Raw genomic sequence first — 21450 nt, forward strand, 5'->3', positions numbered from 1 at the left:
ATCTAGCAAAAAATATCTTTTATTGTATGAACTGCTTACACAATGACGCATAGCTTCATACTGTGAAGCGTCCAATGATGTCATTTACTTGTAACCTCGGTGTGAGACATCCCATACTACTATCTCGCTCGCACACTTCCCCTCCACGTCTGTATTATCTTTGATTGGAAGGTTCTTCTATCCTGCAAAATAGTGGGGCTAATTACATTGCAACAAGAGTAATTTTGTCTATAAATAGGGCGCTAATTACAAATATGTTTAGTTCGCCTTTACTCCCCAACCACCGCGTTCGATTCCAATCATTGTGCGTAATTGGTATTAAAAGTTTCTGTTAAAAGTATCGATATTTTTATATCGACAATTTTTATCGATAAACGAACCCTACGAAGCGACGCGTCGAACCTCGCTATCGCAGTGTTTACATACACATCTTGTAAACAAACACTATCATTTCGTATTGTTTTTGTTTACAAAACGGACGTTTTGTGATTAAAAATGGATTCTATTTGTAACGGTGAGTGTTTTATTTATTATTATTTTTTTTATTAATATTCGCAAAGGATTGTTTACTTCAGCTTTTAAGAGTATATTTGTTTTTGTTTTTTTGTAATTTTATTTATATAAGCAGTACACCCAGTTTCCTTGTCTTGGAGAAAAAGTATGTTATTTAAATATATACTTAGAGATTTAATTTGTTATATAGTTATCAATTTTAATTAAATTTTTAAATGTTTTACTAAGAAGTATTTCACGAAGGACGATGATTTTACGATAGGACGTGAAAGCGTGGGACGTTTCCTTTCTGTGTGTCGAAAAAGTATATTATTTTTAATAAGAGATTTAATTTAATATATTTTTTAATACCTACTTCATTAAAATATAATAAATATAAAATTAAAGGCAGTATTTTTTTTTACTAGTTATTCAGGTATATTTACAAATCACAAAGTACTTAAAAGCGCTTATTTTATTCTTCTTTGTCATATTTTCAATGTAAATATATTTTTGTTTTATCTGTTACTTCAAGTACTTAATTAAAAAGTTTCTCTTTTATTAAAATTAAACTTTTTTCATTTATTATTTTTTTAATTAAAAAATTAATATATAATATTTTAGATGTAGGTACAAATTTTTGTTACCTAATATATTTCCAAGGTTTTAGAACGTTGAGTGCACGCATAAAAGGTATTTTACCGACTGCAAAATTGAACAAGGTATATAAATACTAGCTTTGCCTTACACCTGCGTTAATTTGAGGAAAAAATGTACTAAATTAATATTAAAAAAAAATGTACTAAATTGATATTAAACAGTCTATAGCCTTCTTCAGTAAATGGGCTATCCTATCAGATTTTGTATCCAAAAAGAATTTTTCAATTCCAGCCACTGGTTCCTTAGCGTGTTCAAATAAAAAAACAGACTCTTCGACTTTATAATATTAGCATATAGGGAGAGTGTAAACTAATTAGTAGGAGTTCAAAAATTGCCATTATGTTAAATATCACGATCCTTTTGTCACTAATTACACCATTAAGAATAATTAAGGTGTTATTTTAATAATTAATTAAATGATGTAACTATGTCATTGTTTTGTCATGTTAGGTGATTACGTCAAATGACAGGTCCGTTGTCGTTACCCTGTACGTTGGCGGTTACCCTACTTAGAAAATGCAAATGGCGCCAAAAAAATAGTCGAAAATATGTTCCCTGAGAAACGTACTCCATAAAAATATGAAACCCTATTTCATCTACACTAATAAATATTATAAAGATGAAATATTTAATTTATTGTTTATTTGTAATAGACATAAAACTCAAAAAAATACTAGACCAATTATTACTTTTACTAGGTTACGTTATCACTGAGTGACATAGGTGTTATTTTAACGGGAGAAGACAGACAGATTTTAATGTAATTTTGCATACTTAGATATTTAACTTTGTGTAACTTAATATAGGCTACATTTTATTTCGATTAATGACCGCGATATTTTTATTGCATCTATATAAATATAAAAAATTATAGTTTAAAAAAAACTAAAAAACCACGCTTTTATAGCTAATCGAACTAAAAAGTAGAAAATAATTTTTAATTACAAAGAGTTTATATTACAGTAGTAGAAGATCGAACAATCAATCATAATTAATTACTTCAAAATAAAATTATAATAAAATTTAAGTTATCAAGAGAATAATTCGATTCAGAGTAAGAAACGTGGGGTACATTTTACTATATTTTCATAACTTTTTACTGTTTTTATAACTCTTAGCACATAGATAGTTGCAAGTAGATTAATTGTTACATTTAATATATCGAGCACCCCACGCTTTTTACTCTGAATTGAATTATTCTCTTAATAACTTAAATTTTATTATAATTATAAATAAGATATAAAATACGCATTTTCGTGAGAAATAATAACAGAGAACAATAATAATTGTGTTTGCTCGCAAACCAAAACCGACTTCAGTTACATCAACAATTATTACAACGTAAGTAGACGAAAAAAATCAACAAACGCATACTAGTCGTCATTACGATTTTCGAGGGTTTCCCACGATTTCTCTAGGATTCCATCAACAGATCCTGGTTTCCTTATCATGGTACCACACTTGGAATATCTCCTTTCCAACAAAAAAAGAATTATATATATATGGTCGAATTGAGTAACCTCCTCCTTTTTTGAAGTCGGTAAAAAACAAAAATATTTTAAGTTAAATAAGGATAATAATTATCACTTTACAAAATTACAAAAAAGTATTTATACGTGAGTTGATTAAAAATTGAACAAAATATTTACCGACCGTCAATCATCATGACTTTTTTGCGTGGCTCTTTCCAATTTTATTCGGATCGGCCCTCAGTATCATGTGCGTCAAGACAACACGGTCCTGGGTCCTCTCTTTGTTGAGTTGGGCTTCTTTGAGGTTCTTATTTACTACTCGTCCTCGGGGTTTATTTTTGATATCCAGCACTTTTTTGGTCATGTGGTCGGATGGTCGCCTCATAATGTGTCCGTACCGCCGCAGGCGGCTCTCCTACAGCTTTTCTGGGATAGGTCTTACTTTGAAGGTCCTGAGCATCTTCATCTCTGCGCAGTGCACTTGGTTTTCGTGCTGCTTTTTGAGAGTCAATCATGTTGACGTTGTTTCAATATTAAAGCCGTCGGTAAAATTGCTGTATTGTGTCTCAATGTATATTTTTAATTATAATTTTAATAATTAATTAATTTACAGAAACAAAAGCTATAATATTTTTTTTAGTTGTATAGTAAGTTATTGTGCCTGTAGAGCAAGCATCTATAAAATGATATAATTATTATATTATATAATATAATTTAATTTATGTGGAGTAATTGTGGGGTTTTTTCTAAAAAGGGAGACAAATATCTTAACCTTAGCGTATTAATATATATGATAATTATAAAAGGTTTAAAAAAAAAATCATGAAACATCTTTACCTGATTTCTAAAAATACACAACAAATAATACTGGCCATATTGAAATAAAAATATTTGAAAAGGTTCGAACAAAAAGGTATAAAACAATATAGAATTTATATCATTGTTGTTTACGTGATAATCTAACGTTGTTACAAAGGTCATTGCACTGATAAGTCGTTTTAAATTTGAAATAAATAAATGATAACAAATTTGTATACTAATCTTATTTAATTTATGATAAATGATCATAAACGGTACAAAATGTTTAGAAACTAGCTATACCCCGCAGCTTCAACCGTGTAACTTTCGATCCCTTGGAATGAGTTCTCCAGCTATTAATTAAAATCAGTTTAGCATTTTTTGCCTCAAAGAGTAACAATTATCGAATTTAAGAAATATTCTTAGACAAATGTCAGAGTGAAGGTCAATTACGAGTATCCATCGTTTTACAATCAAAGTTAAACGACCGTAGGCAAAACAGACATACAGTAAAACATAACAAAAAAAAAACAATTTTTTTTTATGTCAACATTCATCATCATCATTACAGCTTATACAGTCCTCTGCTGGACATAGGCTTCCACAAGCTTACGCCAAAAAATAACGTGAACTCGTGTGTTTTGTCCATAGTCACCACGCTGGGCAGGCGGGTTGGTGACCGCAGTACTGGCTTTGTCGCACCGAAGACGCTGCTGCCCGTCTTCGGCGTGTGTATTTCAAAGCCAGCAGTTGGATGGTTATCCCGCCACCGATCGGCTTTTTAAGTTCCAAGGTGATAGTGGAACTGTGTTATCCCTTAGTCGCCTCTTACGACACCCACGGGAAGAGAGGGGGTGGCTATATTCTTTCGTACCGTAGCCACACAGTATAATGTATAATGTCAACATTATATTAAGTGTATATATTTAAAAACAAATTTTCAATGCAAAGTTAGCCCAGAAAAATTCCTCTAAGCGATAGGCTGGCGATTGTACCTACTTTTATTAAGTATTTTATTTGTTATTATATACTAATTTGTATTATTCTATGATGACGTATTTTTCGATTGTTAAAAAATGTTATGATTTAGCAAAAAGTTTTACTATCGGCACCCACAAGACTGGTTGAAAATAAACAGGAAAAAAAGTTTAAAATATTAACTTTGCTTTACCTATTGTTAAAGATACAAATAACAATTACTGTGGTACTAAATAGAAATTACGTAGGAATGAACCAATTGAAAACTTTTAGTGAATAGTGAAACGACAATTATACTCCAAAATTGATTTTTTCTAGTAATCTTTTCATTTATTCACTAGCAATTCTAAAATCGTCTATGGGATTTTGAAAACATTGACCATTTTGGTAGTAATTGTGTTTGCTTGCAAACGAAAAAAAAACGGATTCAAAAAAAAAATACAATCGAATTGAGAACCTCCTCCTTTTTTGGAAGTCGGTTTAAACTTTGGAAAGTTAATCAATCACACCAATTGATTAACATGGCAGTCGGCTGTAAAACTGTTTTTTTTTTACTAAAACAATAGTTTTGTTGAAATAAATCCATATTTTACTAATAAACCAAGTTTCGACTTAGTGCATAGAAGGAATCGAAACAAAAATCTATTTATGAGTCAAAAAGAATTCATTAACGACTCACATGCGTTATCACGCCATTCACGCCTTCGTGGTAAACACGTTAGCATGTTAATGTACTTGCACCATTTATGCATTCCAATTTGTTAGTACCTAATGCCGTAATTAACAACTCATAGAAGTAAAACTAATGTAGTCTAGACCAGTGTTTCGCAAAGTGGACGATAACGCCCCCTTGTGGGCGCTGCAGTACTAAAGACGGTAAGAGACATAGAAAAAAAATTGTGGCGTTGTGTAGAGGCTGGGGGGGCGATTTGTCATTTAATGTATAAAGACTCTCGATTACAACTTGTGAACATCAACTAATATTAATTAAAAGATTGTTCAAAGGGGGCACTATAAAATAATTTATTCTCTTAGTGGGCAGTAGACAAAATAAGTTTGGGAACCCCTGGTCTAGACGATATGTCGCAATTTTTAACAAATTAAAAAATTGAGAAGGTTATCGATTCCACTGTATTTTTTATGTGTCTTACCGCATAAATTTTTAATCTGTGTGCCGATAATGACCCTTTAGTTTTTTTTTAATATAAAGCCGGTCCTTTTCTGTGATCCCATCCAAATTTGATCCCATTTAAGTTTATCATGTGGTCACCTTTAAATTTCATCAAGATCTGATTACAACTTGTGAAGTAATCTTTGATAATGCGTATTTACTTGACTATTTTTTCGTCTATCTACGTTGTATTACTTGTCGATATAATGCGGGTTGCAGACCAAGAGCTAAGCTAAGTTAGTTTAGCTTAGCTCGCATAGCTGACGCAGTTTTCCATACTTGTGTGCAGACCGCAAACTATGTGAACTAAGCTATGTGAGCTAACTAAAATATGCGAAGCTATGTTAGTTGTGTATGCCGATGCGCAGCTACGCGAGCTAAGCTATGTCCCTCCCGCCTTCCCCGCACGCCCTTCGCACATCCTTCGCCAGTGCTGTCCAGTGTCCTTTGTCGTACGCACGGTCGTTTCGTAGCGAATATGGAGCAATTTATCGAAGTTGTTAAACAATTTCCTGTGTTATGGAACACACAGTTAAAGGACTATCACAATTTAATTAAAAAGGATGTTGTATGGAAACAAATAGTGGAGGAATTCTGGGGTTATAGCCTTCCGATAGTTATTATCTTGTTTAGTAATATCTCCGATAATCAATGATAACAAATCATAAAACTGAACTCTTGTAACACGATAATATAACTGAAAATGTTCATCATCTAATTCGTAAAATAAAGTTCTAAACTCTCCACTTGCGTGCCGAGATTCAATGTGTTGACATATCCAAGGTCTAGAATGTCGTTTTCTTATATAATAATAATAAGTCAGTATTAATCTTCTTTTTCTATGTGTAACGTATTCATCATCGGAACTTTCTTCATCGATTATATTCATAGCAAGCGCCTGACGTCCGTCTAATTGAACTCCGCAACACTAACTGAGCTTTGGCTTAGCTCTTTGTGTGCACGCCATTTATTTCTATCTTAGCTTAGTTTGGCTTAGCCTAGCTTCCCTAGCTTAGCTTTGGAATAGCTTAGTTTTCGGTCTGCAACCCGCGTATTGAAGTCGATTTTTTTTTCATTTGCCAGCAAACACAATTATCGAGATAAACTTAATAATGCGTATTTAGTTGAAGATTTACTCGAATATCTACTACAAAGGTTGTATTACTCGTTATAAATATTGAAGTTGGATTTTTTTTTCGTTTGCGAGCAAACACAATTATTAGTAAAATGATTAAGGCGCATTATGTAAGGTATTAAACTAAGATGACACTAATGTGTCCAAACGTTAATGTCCGAACAATGAGTACCAATAGTACATAAATCTAAAAAAAATACATCGCTGAAATGTATGAGCGAGCATAAGTTTTTTTTATTGTGTTCGTTATTGACAGGACAAGGTATAAAAGAAAAAAAATTTACAGCTCCGAAAAATATACTGAGAGTGTAGTCTTGTAAAACTATAAAGCTGGTCACTGGGGCTGAGTGACGTTTTACCAGGCAACGTCTCTAGCGAGAAAGAGATAAACATATTTTTATCGTTTATCTCTGTTTATCTGAGGTAGGGCACAGCAAGGAATTTCTTGCTCAAAATATGGAGCAGCCCGACTAGGGATAGTATCTCGACCTTACAGAAGACTATAGCTAAATACTACTGTTTTCAAGCAGTATTGTGTTCCTGTGGGTGATTAAGGTGACCAGAGCTCCTAGGGGGGGGGAATGGGGATGGGGTCGGCAACGCGCTTTTTATATTTCTGGTGTTGCAGGCGTCTATAAGCTACGGTAATCGCTTACCATCATATGAGCCTTAGGCTTGTTTGCCGACCAAGTTATATGAAAAAAAATCGTGGTAATCGTTTTGAGTAAACTCCAAATAAATATGGCGTTACGAAGTTCTACGGGTTAGCTAATAATTATCAAAGATATAACACAAGTTATAATAAAATTTATTCATCAAAAGAATTTACTAACGAGTATTTCACAAGACGACGACGCAATACGTTACCTAAAGCATTACGTCTGTGGATTATCTAAAAGGAAATAACTTTCTCTATTCTATAAAAGAATGTGTTGAAACAGACTTGTACTTAATTCTACATATACATATACACATACACATACATATACAGAATATATATAAATGTTGTTTTGATAAGAAACAAATTCAAAAATAGTGGAAACAACAGAAATACAATCAATCTAGCTAATGAACTAATTATCAACATTATGATTTTAATTAGTAATCATTAATAAGTAATTATTATAGTGTCACTTTGACATTGACTACGTAATGGGTGTTTGACGCAGATGTCAACAATTCTGCTTTCTGCTTCATAGTTGTGGATTTAATTCCTGCTCTAAAGTTGAATTGTTGTATTATGTATATTTATGACGTTGTCCTGGCTTGCGAACTATCCAAGGCGGGAAGTTAAATTAGAAAAATATATGTATGGATGAGATATTATCATAATCATACCTATCAAAAGTACAGAAAAATTTAACAAAAATCGTTTCGTATCGAATCCGACCACAAACACTGTGTAAAGAACTTTTTAATATATGCTCCGATTGCCTCGCTCGAGCACACTTCTCGTAACGCTTTCGTCATGCATTCACCAGCTTACTCCTCAAGACAAGCGTGTGTAAAGTTTAAAAAAAAAGAAAAATAAAATGTTTATTTCATCAATAACCAAAACATTACAATAATAACACAAAGGTAGACTTCTTCTTTTTAGTGCAATAAGCTCCCGTGCCAGAAGGTGTCACTCTTCCTTAACACACTCATACTTAATCGAGAAAGAAAGAATATAGAGTTTACTTCAAAAACGAGTGTGCATTAGACCACACGACTGAAGTAAAACTTCTTTAGCAATAGGCCTGCACAATAGGCCTGCATTGTGTCTTAGATATACGAAAGGCTATGAGAGAAAGAGAAAAAGAAAATGTGTGCCCGCACTTCTCTCTCTTGCTCCGTTCGCCTCGCCGGTTACACTTTTCGTAACGGTCTAGTCACGTATTCACCAGCTTACCCCCTAAGTCCTACGTCCGTTTTACTTCAAAAATAAACTCCTTCTCCAGTAGACTTCTACATTATCATTGTGTGACGTAGGTTATATTCTAACGAGAGAAAATAAAACCTCAAGAATCATGTAATCTACGAGGATGAAGCGTCTGGCGGGAGATAAGTTTTATTACATTTTCATAAATTATTGTTATTTAATTTGTTTCAGATGTTTGTAGCCCAGCAGCTTCACAACTCAGCGGTTTGCAGGAAATGCACACAGATTTTGACAGCTGGATTTGTAAATTCAGCAGATATTGTTATACAAGGTAATATTTGAATATAATACAGTTTATTTTATGTATTAATAACATTTAAAAATAGTGTGTGTGTGCGTGTGTACTTATACGCACCTAAGAAGTTATATTTCGTTGGCTAGCTAATTTCACGTTGCTAACTTCTGTTTCGTTGATTAGCTAACTTCAATAACGTTGTGCGCGCGCATCATAAGAAATAACTCTCATCATTTTTCCCTAACGCGCTAAAAGAAATATAACTTCAATAAAATTATATCAAGAAAAAATATAATATTGAAAATATTCTGAAATTTTTTTCGTAACACGCAACTGTAAGGTGTTTGTAGTTAAACTCCTCCGAAACGGCTTGACCGATTCTCATGAAATTTTGTGTGCATATTGGGTAGGTCTGAGAATCGAACAACATCTATTTTTCATCCCCCTAAATGTTAATCGTAGTCCACCCCAATTTTTTTTTAATTTTTAGATAAATTATTTATTTTTTATTTTATTATGATTTGGCGTTGAAAAATACATACAACCCTAAATTTTCACCCTTCTACCACCAACCCCTATTTTAAATAGAGTTGAGCGGCAAGACAACGTTTGCCGAGTCAGCTATAAAGAAGCTATTATAGTAAATTTATAAAATTAACGACATATTCAACCAAAAAGATATTATTCGGTGTGTATGTATCTTCACCGCGTCATGCCGAAACTACAAAATTATTTAGAATAAAATTTAGAATAAAAGATGTTAATATAATTATTTTTATTTTATTTCAGGTCTCCACAATATTGTACCTGCAATGGTGGTCATCCACAACATTTTACCTGCACCAGTAGTCATAATGATTTGTTGAAAAGCAAACAACAAAACGACAACACTGATGCCCAATACATTACCATAAACGATTTACTAATAGAAGGCTATTTATTTAGTAAGAATCAAAATATTAATAGCAAGAATTTTATGAATAATGAATTGAACGTATTTTTAAGTTTAGTCAAAGATGAGGACGTCTTTGTTAATTTTGATAGCGTTTTATTAAAATTGATAAATGGTAGAAGGAAACATTTTCATCAATATACAAAATCGAAATTGTGATTTTTGTTTTATTGACGTGATAACGTCTAATAAATCGATGAACGCCGGTGGTATGCACCAAAAAGGATGACTCATTGCGTTAAGCTCATTGCCCCGTTACGCTCAGTGATACTATCACTCGATTGGCCTATATGTCCGAGGAGATGTTTTGTTATGACGTTGTCACGTTAAGCTAACGTCCGTAAACCAACTTTACAGACAACCAATTTTTTTAAAATGATTTTGTGTATAAAGTTATACTATTATAAGTTTGTTACTACTTTTAACGATTGTGATTTACTCCACAACATTAAAATGTCAGTCCTAAATTCCTAATGGACTGTCCAAATGGTCATAAAACACTACAATATTAATGAAGAAAGACTTTTTTTACTTTTCTAACGTTTCGAATAAGTGATATTAAATTAGTAGATTTTATCTTTAAATGTACTTGTGTGTGCGTGTGTGTGTTTTTGTTAAAATACCAAAGTATTACATAGTTAAAAACTATTGTTATTATTTGTAAATTGAAATATTAATAATTTACGCTTGTCCTAATTTATACTTTTCCCAGAGCATTTTTCATCAGTGTCATTCATAGACATTATACATTCTACACAAACTTCTAAAATAATCTGTATTAGTAATGGCTACCTTTTTATTGTATTTTTAATCTGTACACTTGTCATCTTTCATATATCCGACTAAGGAACGGTTTCATCGGTTGTGGACGAACAGACTTAACCAGCAGGAGATATTCAATTCTCAATTATTAAACTAGAATTCTTTAATGTACATTCGCGATAAAAATATCTTATAAGTATAGTAGAATTCAATGGTAAAAAGTATAATATATCTTAAGCTTATATCTGTTGGTTACCGTCATCCGTCAAATAGCGTAATTCACAACCGGTAAAACAGGCCCTGATTTATAATTGTGAGAATGATTGTGATGATTATTTAACCACTGCCACCGCGTGGTCATATCAAGTACATAATTATTTTGTTACGAATTGTAAATATTATTTATAATTTTGATAAATAAAAGTTTAAACTAAATATCGTACCTATAGTTTTATTTCTTTTTTTAAATATCTTTTTCTAAACCTGAACTAGACTTGGGATCCGGGACCTTCCCCCCCATACCCCCCAGGAACGCTGGCCACCTTACTCACCACAAACACTATACCTATTTGAAAGCCGTGTTATTTGTATGTTATTTGTATTTCCGTGATCTTCTATAAGGTTGAGATAACTACATCCCCAATCAGATTGCTCCAGATTTTGATTATCAATATATTCTGCTAGACCCCACCTCAAAAAAATATTCTCTACTCGATCTAGTCATGAATAACAAATGATTAATTTCTTTGTAATGAGAGTACTTTTTTCGTTTTACAATAATTAATAATACCTTGGAATGCGGACTTGAATACTGACGGAAGTTTCGTGTAGTGCAATTTTTATAAAAAGGACACAACAAGGACACGAGAACGGTTAAAAGGCGATACAAATATTATATTTTATTACGGGCCTGTTTCCGTGGGTGTTGTAAGAGGCGACTAAGGGTTAACACAGTTCTGCTACCACCTTGGAACTTGAGAAGCCGACCGATGGCGGGATAACCATCCAACTGCTGGCTTTGAAATACACAGGCCGAAGACGGGCAGCAGCGTCTTCGGTGCGACAAAGCCAGTACTGCGGTCACCAACCCGCCTGCCCAGCGTGGTGACTATGGGCAAAACACATGAGTTCACGTTATTTTTGGCGTAAACTTGTGGAGGCCTATGTCCAGCAGTGGACTGTATAGGCTGTAATGATGATGATGATGATGAAGGGCCTGTTTCTCTTGTTGCTGATAAAGTTTATTCTAGCACATAAATTATTGATAGACTTTATCAGTAGGAGGTAACACGAACCCTTAAGGTCTGGCCTTTCATCTACAACAGTGTTTCCCAAACATTATTGTGCCTTCGCCCGGTACTTAACATACTGTACCCTTGTTGATTCACTTAATACTTTTAAACCCAAGCTGGTTCCATTAGGTAAAATAATAAACACATTTATCAATAGTAAAAATCAATAGCAGGTATTATTTTTAAACAAGGGAGGAATGTTGCCACCCGGTAGTTTATTTTAAAGGCCCGGGCACTGGTCACCCCCGACGAATAGGAAACGCTGATCTGCAACGTTTAGATTCAAAGGCCACACACAATTCAGCCTGTAACATCATATTGGTTAATAATAAAAAATAAAAAAAAAACAAAAAAAAAACATAGATAAATTGTACCATAAATTAGAATAAGAACCGGTCGGTGGACTCACGTCTCTTTTGGAGACATTAAGTTAGTCTAACTTGAACAGCGATGTTGCTGAGTAACGCCTACCTTGAAATAAAAAAGAAATAAAAATAAAAATTGCATGTTTTTAGAATAAAAAAGGACATGGGTTCAAAAGCCCGTGGATGTATATAAATTGTATAAAAAAAAAAGAAAAAAAAACATCCTATTGGTGGGCATTGCTTTTTTCTTCATGTAGGAGAATATTTGCAGCTTAATCCACCACGCTGCTCCAGATATATTCCCTACTATGAGTCAAGATCGCTATCAGGTATTTATAATAGCAACCGAAACCGACAGCTAAGCGTGCTCTCCGAGGTACGGAGCAAGTCGGGAAATATTTGTAGAAATACAAACATCCATTCCGAGCGGGAATCGAACCCGTAAACCGGTGTTTAAACCACACGCACCACTATACCAGAGCCGTAGTTATCCAAAGGTTATGAATAGATATATCTGATAGATAACGTGGAATTTGATGGTGAAATAGAAAAGTATATTATACCTACCTAAGTTTTTATCTCTTATCACAGATCATACATCAGATATTTTGTTAAAAACAATAAAAATAATGTTTTTAACAACCTATAGAAGACCATATTTTTGAACCTGCACCCAAACATCATCAACTTTAAGATCCTTTGTTTAATTTATGAAGAATAGAAGTAAAGGAAACCGTATTGTATTGAAGATTAGATGAAAAAGTGTCCAGCAGAAAGGGTGGATTTTAGCAGTTCAGTCAGTATCAGTTCAGCCTATTACAGCTCACTGCTGGACATAGGTCTGCCCAAGTTCGCGCCAGACGTTCTGGTTATCCGCAATCCTCATCCAGCCCACACCGGCAATCTTACGTAGATCGTCGGTCCAACAGGCCGGAGGACGTCCCACAATGCGTTTGCCAAGACGCGGTCTCCACTCCAGGACCTGTCTCTGGTCTAAATCATCCTAGTTTTTTTCATGCTTCCAACATAGGTAGAAGCAATTTCCAAACATGAAGTTAAACTCATAGTAGCTTTGTCAGATACCAAGTACCTCCTTTTTTTATAGTATTTTATGAAATTACAAAAATCTGACCCTCCCGGGCTCTTGATCTAAAATACTGTCTTGACAATAGGAAACACGAAAGAAAAATAAATTATTCGAGTTAAAGCTGTTGTTCGAAAGTTATGCGCGTATACACGTTTCCGCTATTAATTTCATTTATATACATAGATAATATTAAATATTCATTGGTATACTATAAAAGATAAATTGCAAAATAAATACAATTTAATAGATCCACATTAAATACAATTAATTTATAAATATCTACGATAAAATATCACTGATTAAACTTTATGACATTGCATTAAATTATCGTAATTACTGACGCAGTACCTACCTACATAGGAGGAAAATGCATCTCGCATTATGCAGTCACCTTATTACCTGCTAATGACGTCCTTGCCATGTACTTCAACTTTTAATGTTGCTGTTCGAATCTTATTAATTATCTTTATATATATATATATATATATATTTCTTTGTGCCTGTGTATGTCACTGAACTCCTCATTGACGGCTGGACCGATTTTGATGAAATTTTTTGTGTGAGTTCAAGGGGATTCGAGGATGGTTTAGATTCAGAATTTGGTCCACTGGAAAATGTTGATTTAACTAATTTTTCATTTATCAGTAGTTGTTAATTTTGGAATGTTTTACATTGGATCCGGTAGACTGCGCTACCATCGCAGCATCAAATATTTTAATTTCAGTTTGTCCCGACAGTTGGTGCTGCGATCAAATTGAGAAAAATATTTGAAATTTTGTGTTATGGCAAAACAACGTTTGCGGGGTCAGCTAGTATCGTATAAGTTTTTATTTATTTTATTTCAAACAATTTACACAACCTAAATAAATTGTACCTAAATAACTCAAAACTTTCTGAGAAATTACTCTGTCCGTTAGTAAAAATCAAATGAAAATGCGTTCGGTTGTTTTTTTTTTTATTTTGTAAAAAGAAACAAACAGACTGATAAAGAAGACTATACGCAGGTCAAAAAAAAATATAGGTGGCCTTTATTTAATAAACTAAAGCTGCTTACAGAGTTCCTTTAATATAGTAGGTAACTGATTTAAAATATTACTTTTAGGTAATATAATAAATATGAAATATTTATTTATTTCATATTTATTCAAAGGCTAAAACTAAGTTTGATGGACAAAGTTGAAAGATGTATTTAGGCGTAGAATTGCTTACAAGAGATATTTCGTTCTTTATTTTTAATCAGTGCTTAAAAAAACCTGGCCAAAGATTATTTATAATTTAAAAAATGATAAAATCCTATAAATAATTTTACCCGATTCCGTATTCTTAGTGATAAAATTTCTATTATATAATCTTGAAATACGTAGATATAATATATAAAATTTTCGTGTCGCGGTGTTTGTACTCTTCCGTGTGCATATTGAGTAGGTCTGAGAATCGAACAACATCTATTTTTCATCCCCCTAAATGTTAAGGGTAGTCCACCCCTAAATATATATTTTTTAATTTTTAAATACCTAAGTTATTTATTTTTTATGATACAATATTAAAAAATACATACGAACTTAAATTTTTAACCCTCTACGATCAACTCCTATTTTTAAATAGCGTTTAGCGGCAAGACAACGTTTGCCAAATCAGCTAGTATTTATATATGTTACAGTCAGAATTCTTAACCAGTCAAAAGTACTATTAACTAGTGAAATCAGTCAAAAGTACTTTTGACTGGAGAAGTTGGTCAAAAGTGGTTTTGACTGAAAATTATTGGTTATTAGTACTTTTGACTGCAAATTCGCGGTTAAAAATACTTTTGACTGACGCTCTCCGTCAAAAGTAGTTTTAACTGCAAAAAAGCGTCAGTCAAAAGCACTATTAACTCGTTAGATGTGAATAAATTTAGTCAAATGATCCTGATAAACCATAATAAATTTATGCCCGCGATCTTCTTGCGACTGCATGTCAATCAGATCGACTTGGCAGCGGCTGTTCATTTCAGCGTGCAGGATCGGTTTCTAAACCTGACCCATCCTTTTCTTGCTTTTCTTCCTTTAGCATACTTCGCACATTGATAAATATATGTTAATAATCTCTTTTGTAACATTAGCGTACTTTTTTGCCGTTTCATTCTTAAGTCTATCGCGACCACCATGCCCTATAGAAATATGAGCAGCATCAATAATGTCGTAGATTTCCTCAGCCGGCAAAAATATTTGACAGGTTCTGTGTTTGTAACTAATTTTTTATACCACAAACTTCAATGTGTTAAAGCGTTGTAGTCTACTGTACTGTAATGGTGTTTCCTTTTCATTAAATTTCGCGTTTTCCACATCCATTGCAAACTTTTTAAATTTTTCTTCTGTCATCACATTGAAATGACTATCTTTCATATCTTCCATCGCTAAAATTCTTTGCAAAAAGCCTTCTTTCTTTTTGTAGTCACTCATTTTTGTTCTAATATCAGCACGTTCTCCACTAATAATGAGTAATATAAAAGTTGATATGTGCGTTTGTCGTTATTTTTATCGACCACCTTAACTTTTTAAGAGTTTTGACTGATACAACCAATCAAAACCACTTTTGACGGAATCATTTAGTCAAAAGTACTTTTAACCAGCTCCATTGGGCAAAAGTACTTTTAACTGTTATTTTAGTCAAAAGTATTATTGACTAAAGCAAACGGTTAAAAGTACTTCTGACTGATTTTGCTAGTCAATAGTGCTTTTGACTGGTTAAGAGTTTTGACTGCAACATATATAAATAATAATTCATGTATTTATATTTAAAAATGGCGTATTTCTGTACAAAAATTTAACCACGTTTCACTTCCTTAAGGGTATAGAATTTCTAAGTACTTTGTTAGTAGTGTCTCCGTACTCTCAGTCTACAGTAGTGAGTAGTGACTCTGTGAGTCTCTGTACCTACTTACCAAAGTTCACGGACCTGACTACATAGTTTACGCTTGATAATGATGATTCATTCAGTTAGTCAGTATATCATGACGTGTTATTTTTATAAGAACTAGTGGTCGAAATTCGACCATAATTAAAAACAAATCAAAGAAAAAAATTTCGTTTTCAAAACAATTTCGTTTACAAAAAATTTCAATTTGACTACAGAAGTACAGACTTCGACAATCAACAAAAGAGTATAATATGTGTGTGTGTGTCAAATAAACGGTAGTGTGTGCAATGTTTTTTTTTAATTGATTTCATATACTATTATGGATGATTTTGAAAAATATTAGTTTTCTGCTCGTCTATATAAACTATAAGTGCTCCCGCACACTTACAATTAAGTTGGCCGACAACCGAACAACTAAATTGCGTACGTGTGCGGACGTTTACAACTTAGTTGATCAACTTTATTTTTAACCGACTTCCAAAAAAGGAGGAGGTTCTCAATTCGACTGTATTTTTTTTTAATGTATGTTACATCAGAACTTTTGACCGGGTAGACCGATTTCGACAAATTTTGTTTTAATCGAAAGGTGGTGTGTGCCAATTGGTCCCATTTAAATTTATTTGAGATCTAACAATTACTTTTCGAGTTATATCTAATAATGCGTTTTTACTTGACGCTTTTTTCGTCGACCTATGTTGTATTATACCGCATAACTTTCTACTGGGTGTACCGATTTTGATAATTCTTTTTTTGTTGGAAATGGGATATCCCTAGTTTAGTACCATGATAAGGAAACCAGGATCTGATGATGGGATCCCAGATAAATCGAGGGAAACTCTCGAAAACCCGCAATAACTTTTTACTGGATATACCGATTTTGATAATTTTTAATTTAATCGAAAGCTGATGTTCATCATGTGGTCACATATAAATTTTATTGAGATCTGATAACTACTTTTTGAGTAATCTTTGATAACGCGTAGTTGCTTGACTATTTTTTCGTCGATCTACGTTGTATTACTTGTCGATGTAATTGAAGTCGGTTTTTTTTCGTTTGCAAGCAAACACAATTATGTTGGTTGGTTAGCCGCAGACTATTCGATTTAATCAGTGACAGTGTCGCTAGCGCGGTGCGTGTGCATGCTGAACTAGACGTTTTGTATAATTATTACTTAACTAATAAGATAACGGTGAATGCCAAAAAATGTCTCCGAAGAAGCCAAAGAGAGCGAAAAAGAAGAGGACCCTGCCCTAGATGCCGTCACTGCTGCGCCAGTCGCAGGGCAGCGAAAGCGGAGCCGAAGCAAGAAGAGGCCCAAAAAGCCTAGGTTGGCAGCCCCCCGACGACCTGCAGTGATGGTCACACTGGAGGCGTTCGCAAAGGAGGAGGGTGTTACCTACAGCCACATTATGAAGCGGGCTGCCGACACAATTAACCTGGCTAACCTTGGCATCGAGGAAGGTCTCAGTATCCGGTGTGCCGCAAACGGGGCCAGGTTATTGGAATTGGCAAAGGGACAAACACCAGAAGCGGCGCAGCGTCTGGCACAAGAGCTGGACCGCGTCCTTGAGGGCACGGCGAGGGTCGTCCAGCCCATGAAGCTCGCGAGTCTCCGACTTTCTGGGCTGGATGACTCCGTCTCTAAGGAGATGGTAGCAGAAGCGGTGGCCAGGACCACTGGTTGCGCCACCGAGTTCATGAAGACAGCCGGTGCCCGAGAGCAATCTACAAGCGAAGGCGGCCGCGCAGCACTTGCGGTCATACGTCGGGGCGTCATGGCGAATACCATGTGACATGTGTGTGGTAGTGGTACCGTGGCGCCCCACTAGGACGACGAAGGCACCGCTGGTTTTTAGTGGGTAGTCCGGCATTGCACCTACCGCCCGGACCCCCACACTCCCGCTGCCAAGCTCGGTGGCGGGGTCAGTGCGTAAATGCATTTTCCAGCGTAAAAAAAGGTGTTGCAGGGGTTGCAGGTCTTGCAGGTGTTGCAGGTCTTGCGGGTGTTGCAGGTCTTGCAGGTTTTGCAGGTCTTGCAGGTGTTGCAGGTCTTGCAGGTGTTGCAGGTCTTGCAGGTGTTGCAGGTCTTGCAGATGTTGCAGGTCTTGCAGATGTTGCAGGTGTTGCAGGTCCTGCAGGTCTTGCAGGTGTTGCAGTTCTTGCAGGTCTTGCAGGTGTTGCAGGTGTTGCAGGTCTTGCAGGTTTTGCAGGTCTTGCAGGTGTTGCAGGTCTTGCAGGTGTTGCAGGTCTTGCAGGTCTAACAGGTGTTGCAGGTCTTGCAGGTCATGCAGGTCTTGCAGGTGTTGCAGGTCTTGCAGGTCTTGCAGGTCATGCAGGAGTTGCAGGTGTTGCAGGTCATGCAGGTGTTGCAGGTGTTGGGGGTGTTGGAGGTGTTGGAGGTGCTGGAGTTGTTGCAGGTGTTGGAGGTGTTGGAGGTGTTGAAGGCATTGGGGGTGTTGCAGGTGTTTGGGGTGTTGGAGGTGTTGGGGGTGTTGCAGGTGTTGGAGGTGTTGGCGGTGTTGGAGATATTGGAGGTGTTGGAAATGTTGGGTGTGTTGGGAGTGTTGGAGGTGTTGGAGGTGTTGGATGTGTTAGGGGTGTAGGGGGTGTTGAGTGTGTTTGAGGTGCTGAAGGTGTTGGGTTTGTTGTGGGTGTTGGAGGTGTTGGCGGTGTTGGGTGTGTTGGGTGTGTTGGAGGTGTTGGAGGTGTTGGGGGCGTTGGAGGTGTTGGAGGTGTTGGAGGTGTTGGAGGTGTTGGAGGTGTTGGAGGTGTTGGGGGTGTAGGGGGTGTTGGGTGTGTTTGAGGTGTTGAAGGTGATGGGGTTGTTGTGGGTGTTGGAGGTGTTGGCGATCTTGGAGGTGTTGGCGGTGTTGGAGGTATTGGAGGTGTTGGAGGTGTTGGCGGTGTTGGAGTTATTGGAGGTGTTGGAAGTGTTGGGGGTGTTGGGTATGTTGGAGGTGTTGCAGGTGTTGGGGTTGTTGGGGTGTTGGCGGTGTTGGGGGTGTTGGGGGTGTTGGAGGTGTTGGGGATTATGGGGGTATTGGAGATGTTGAAGGTTTTGGGGGTGTTGGGGGCGTTGAAGATTTTGGGGGTATTGGAGGTGTTGGAGGTGTTAGAGGTGTTGGAAGTTGGAAGTTGGAAGTTCACACAGTGTGAAGTGTGTGTAGTTAAGTTTGAGATAAAAGACTTCCTTACTTTAAGAATCATGTCATCGGATAAGCACTGCTGCGTTCCTGGGTGCAAGGACAGCAGAGGTATGTCACCATATCACATTTTAATATACATCAATAATTGACTGACAGAAATATACATCAATAATTGCATAATTAGTTTCAGGCATACATGCAGTTCTTCATGGATTTCCGAACCCTGAAAAAGAAATTACGATTTAATACGTGGTTATATTCAATTGGAGGTGATATTTTGGAACTTACAAATGCACACTAAATTAAATTATAAGAATATAATTACTAATACTAATATTAGAGATGGTGGCATCGGCGTGAGAAAAATTTCTAGAGTCGCTCTTCCTGCGTTTCTTGCTTCTGTGCATAGTATCAAGGGTTTATGTTCTGACATCTTAAAATCTAATTCAGTCCAAATTACAGATGCTACAGATGCAATAGAAAACTGGAAGTTAATGTGTCCTAATGGCGATATCCCGAAGGACGTTACAAAACAAAAACTTTGGGATATACCAATAGTTCACAATACTCATATAAGTTTGACGCAAAATCTTACAAGTGACAAAAACCGTGCCAGGCTTCTAGCTGTGTCAAATAAAGAGTCAGGTCACTGGTTACACGCAATGCCGTCAAAAAATCTTGGGACACTTTTAGACAATGAAAGTTTTAGAATTGCTCTCGGTCTCCGGTTGGGAGCTCCACTGTGCTTTGAACACAGATGTCCGTGCGGAAAAGAGGTCGATTCTTTCGGACTACACGGCCTTTCCTGTAACAAGAGTTCAGGTAGGTTTTCCCGCCACGGTTCCCTAAACGATACCATAAAAAGAGCTCTTGCCACCATCGACGTTCCTGCTCTTATCGAGCCAACCGGAATTAGTCGCAATGATGGCAAGAGACCTGATGGATTGACGTTGGTTCCCTGGGAAAGGGGACGGGCGCTTTTGTGGGACGCAACCTGCGTTGACACACTTGCTCCGTCTCATGTCAGGGAAACAGCCTTGAAAGCGGGAGCCGCAGCGGAAAAAGCTGAAACGACTAAACGGCACAAATATTCGTCACTAATTCCAAATTACATCTTTGTGCCGTTTGCAGTCGAAACACTTGGACCTTGGAGTAGCAGTGCTAAAAATTTTTTAAATGAAATAACACCTCGCCTTATTGCCTCCACTGGTGACAAGAGGGCTGGTGCATTTTTTGCCCAGAAAATCGGCATAGCGATTCAACGGGGAAATGCTGCCAGCATTCTTGGCACAATTCTACGCGGACATGATTTATACCAAAACTATCTGTAAATATTTAGTTCTTAAGTTGTGAATTGTAAATATGTATAATATTTTGTATAAATAAAATTATGTCTTTTATACTAACTACTAAACATATTTAGTATAGTTCCTAGACTTAATCAAATTAAATGACTTTCATACCATTATAAACATGTTGACCACATAATTATATATGAGTGGCCACTGTTGCGTTAATTAATTACAAAACTAAAGCATCTGAGCAAAATTGTTAATGCAGTTATTCCTTTATTTATTTTTTTAGGTTTCAATCGATTATCACAACCAAAGATACCATGTGTTGGAAGAAAACCTTTGCAAGAACTTGTAAATCAGCCAATTCCATCAACTTCTACAGGTATTATTATATTATTCTTCTAGGGTTCTGTATCAAAATACATGTTTCAATGTTGATCGCAGCATGCAGTTTAAATTTTATATGTCGCATTATTTGAATCTTAAAATATGGTGCGAACAGTCACAATGGCCTTTATCATACCAAGTAAAATGAAGATAAAGGTACTTAAATATGTTTGTATATATTTTATTTCAGCTCGCGAATCACTTCAGCAGTTGATGTATACATCTACAAGCATTGTAGAAAATATTGGTAAGTACTATTTAGCATTAAATACAATATCATAAAATTATTTTGTGTTTGTGTCTATATTTTAAAAGATTCAAAGTTGGCACCATCACAAAGGTCGAAATCGACATAACTTTTATACATAGTATAAACATATATACAAAACAGTCTTATTCTGTG

The 21450-nt window shown here is 35.5% G+C and overlaps 1 protein-coding gene across 1 annotated transcript; it reads left to right on the forward strand.

Annotated features, from left to right (window-relative positions):
• The first annotated feature begins 414 nt into the window (after window positions 1-414).
• On the forward strand, window positions 415-11014 carry LOC123666845. Its single transcript, XM_045600868.1, has 3 exons — window positions 415-514; window positions 8799-8898; window positions 9652-11014. Exons 1-3 carry the CDS (start codon window positions 496-498, stop codon window positions 9971-9973), a joined length of 441 nt encoding a protein of 146 aa, XP_045456824.1. The 5' UTR covers window positions 415-495; the 3' UTR covers window positions 9974-11014.
• Window positions 11015-21450: the final 10436 nt, after the last annotated feature.

The sequence above is a fragment of the Melitaea cinxia genome, chromosome 27, assembly GCF_905220565.1.
Source record: "Melitaea cinxia chromosome 27, ilMelCinx1.1, whole genome shotgun sequence".
NCBI classification, from domain to species: Eukaryota; Metazoa; Arthropoda; class Insecta; order Lepidoptera; family Nymphalidae; genus Melitaea; species Melitaea cinxia.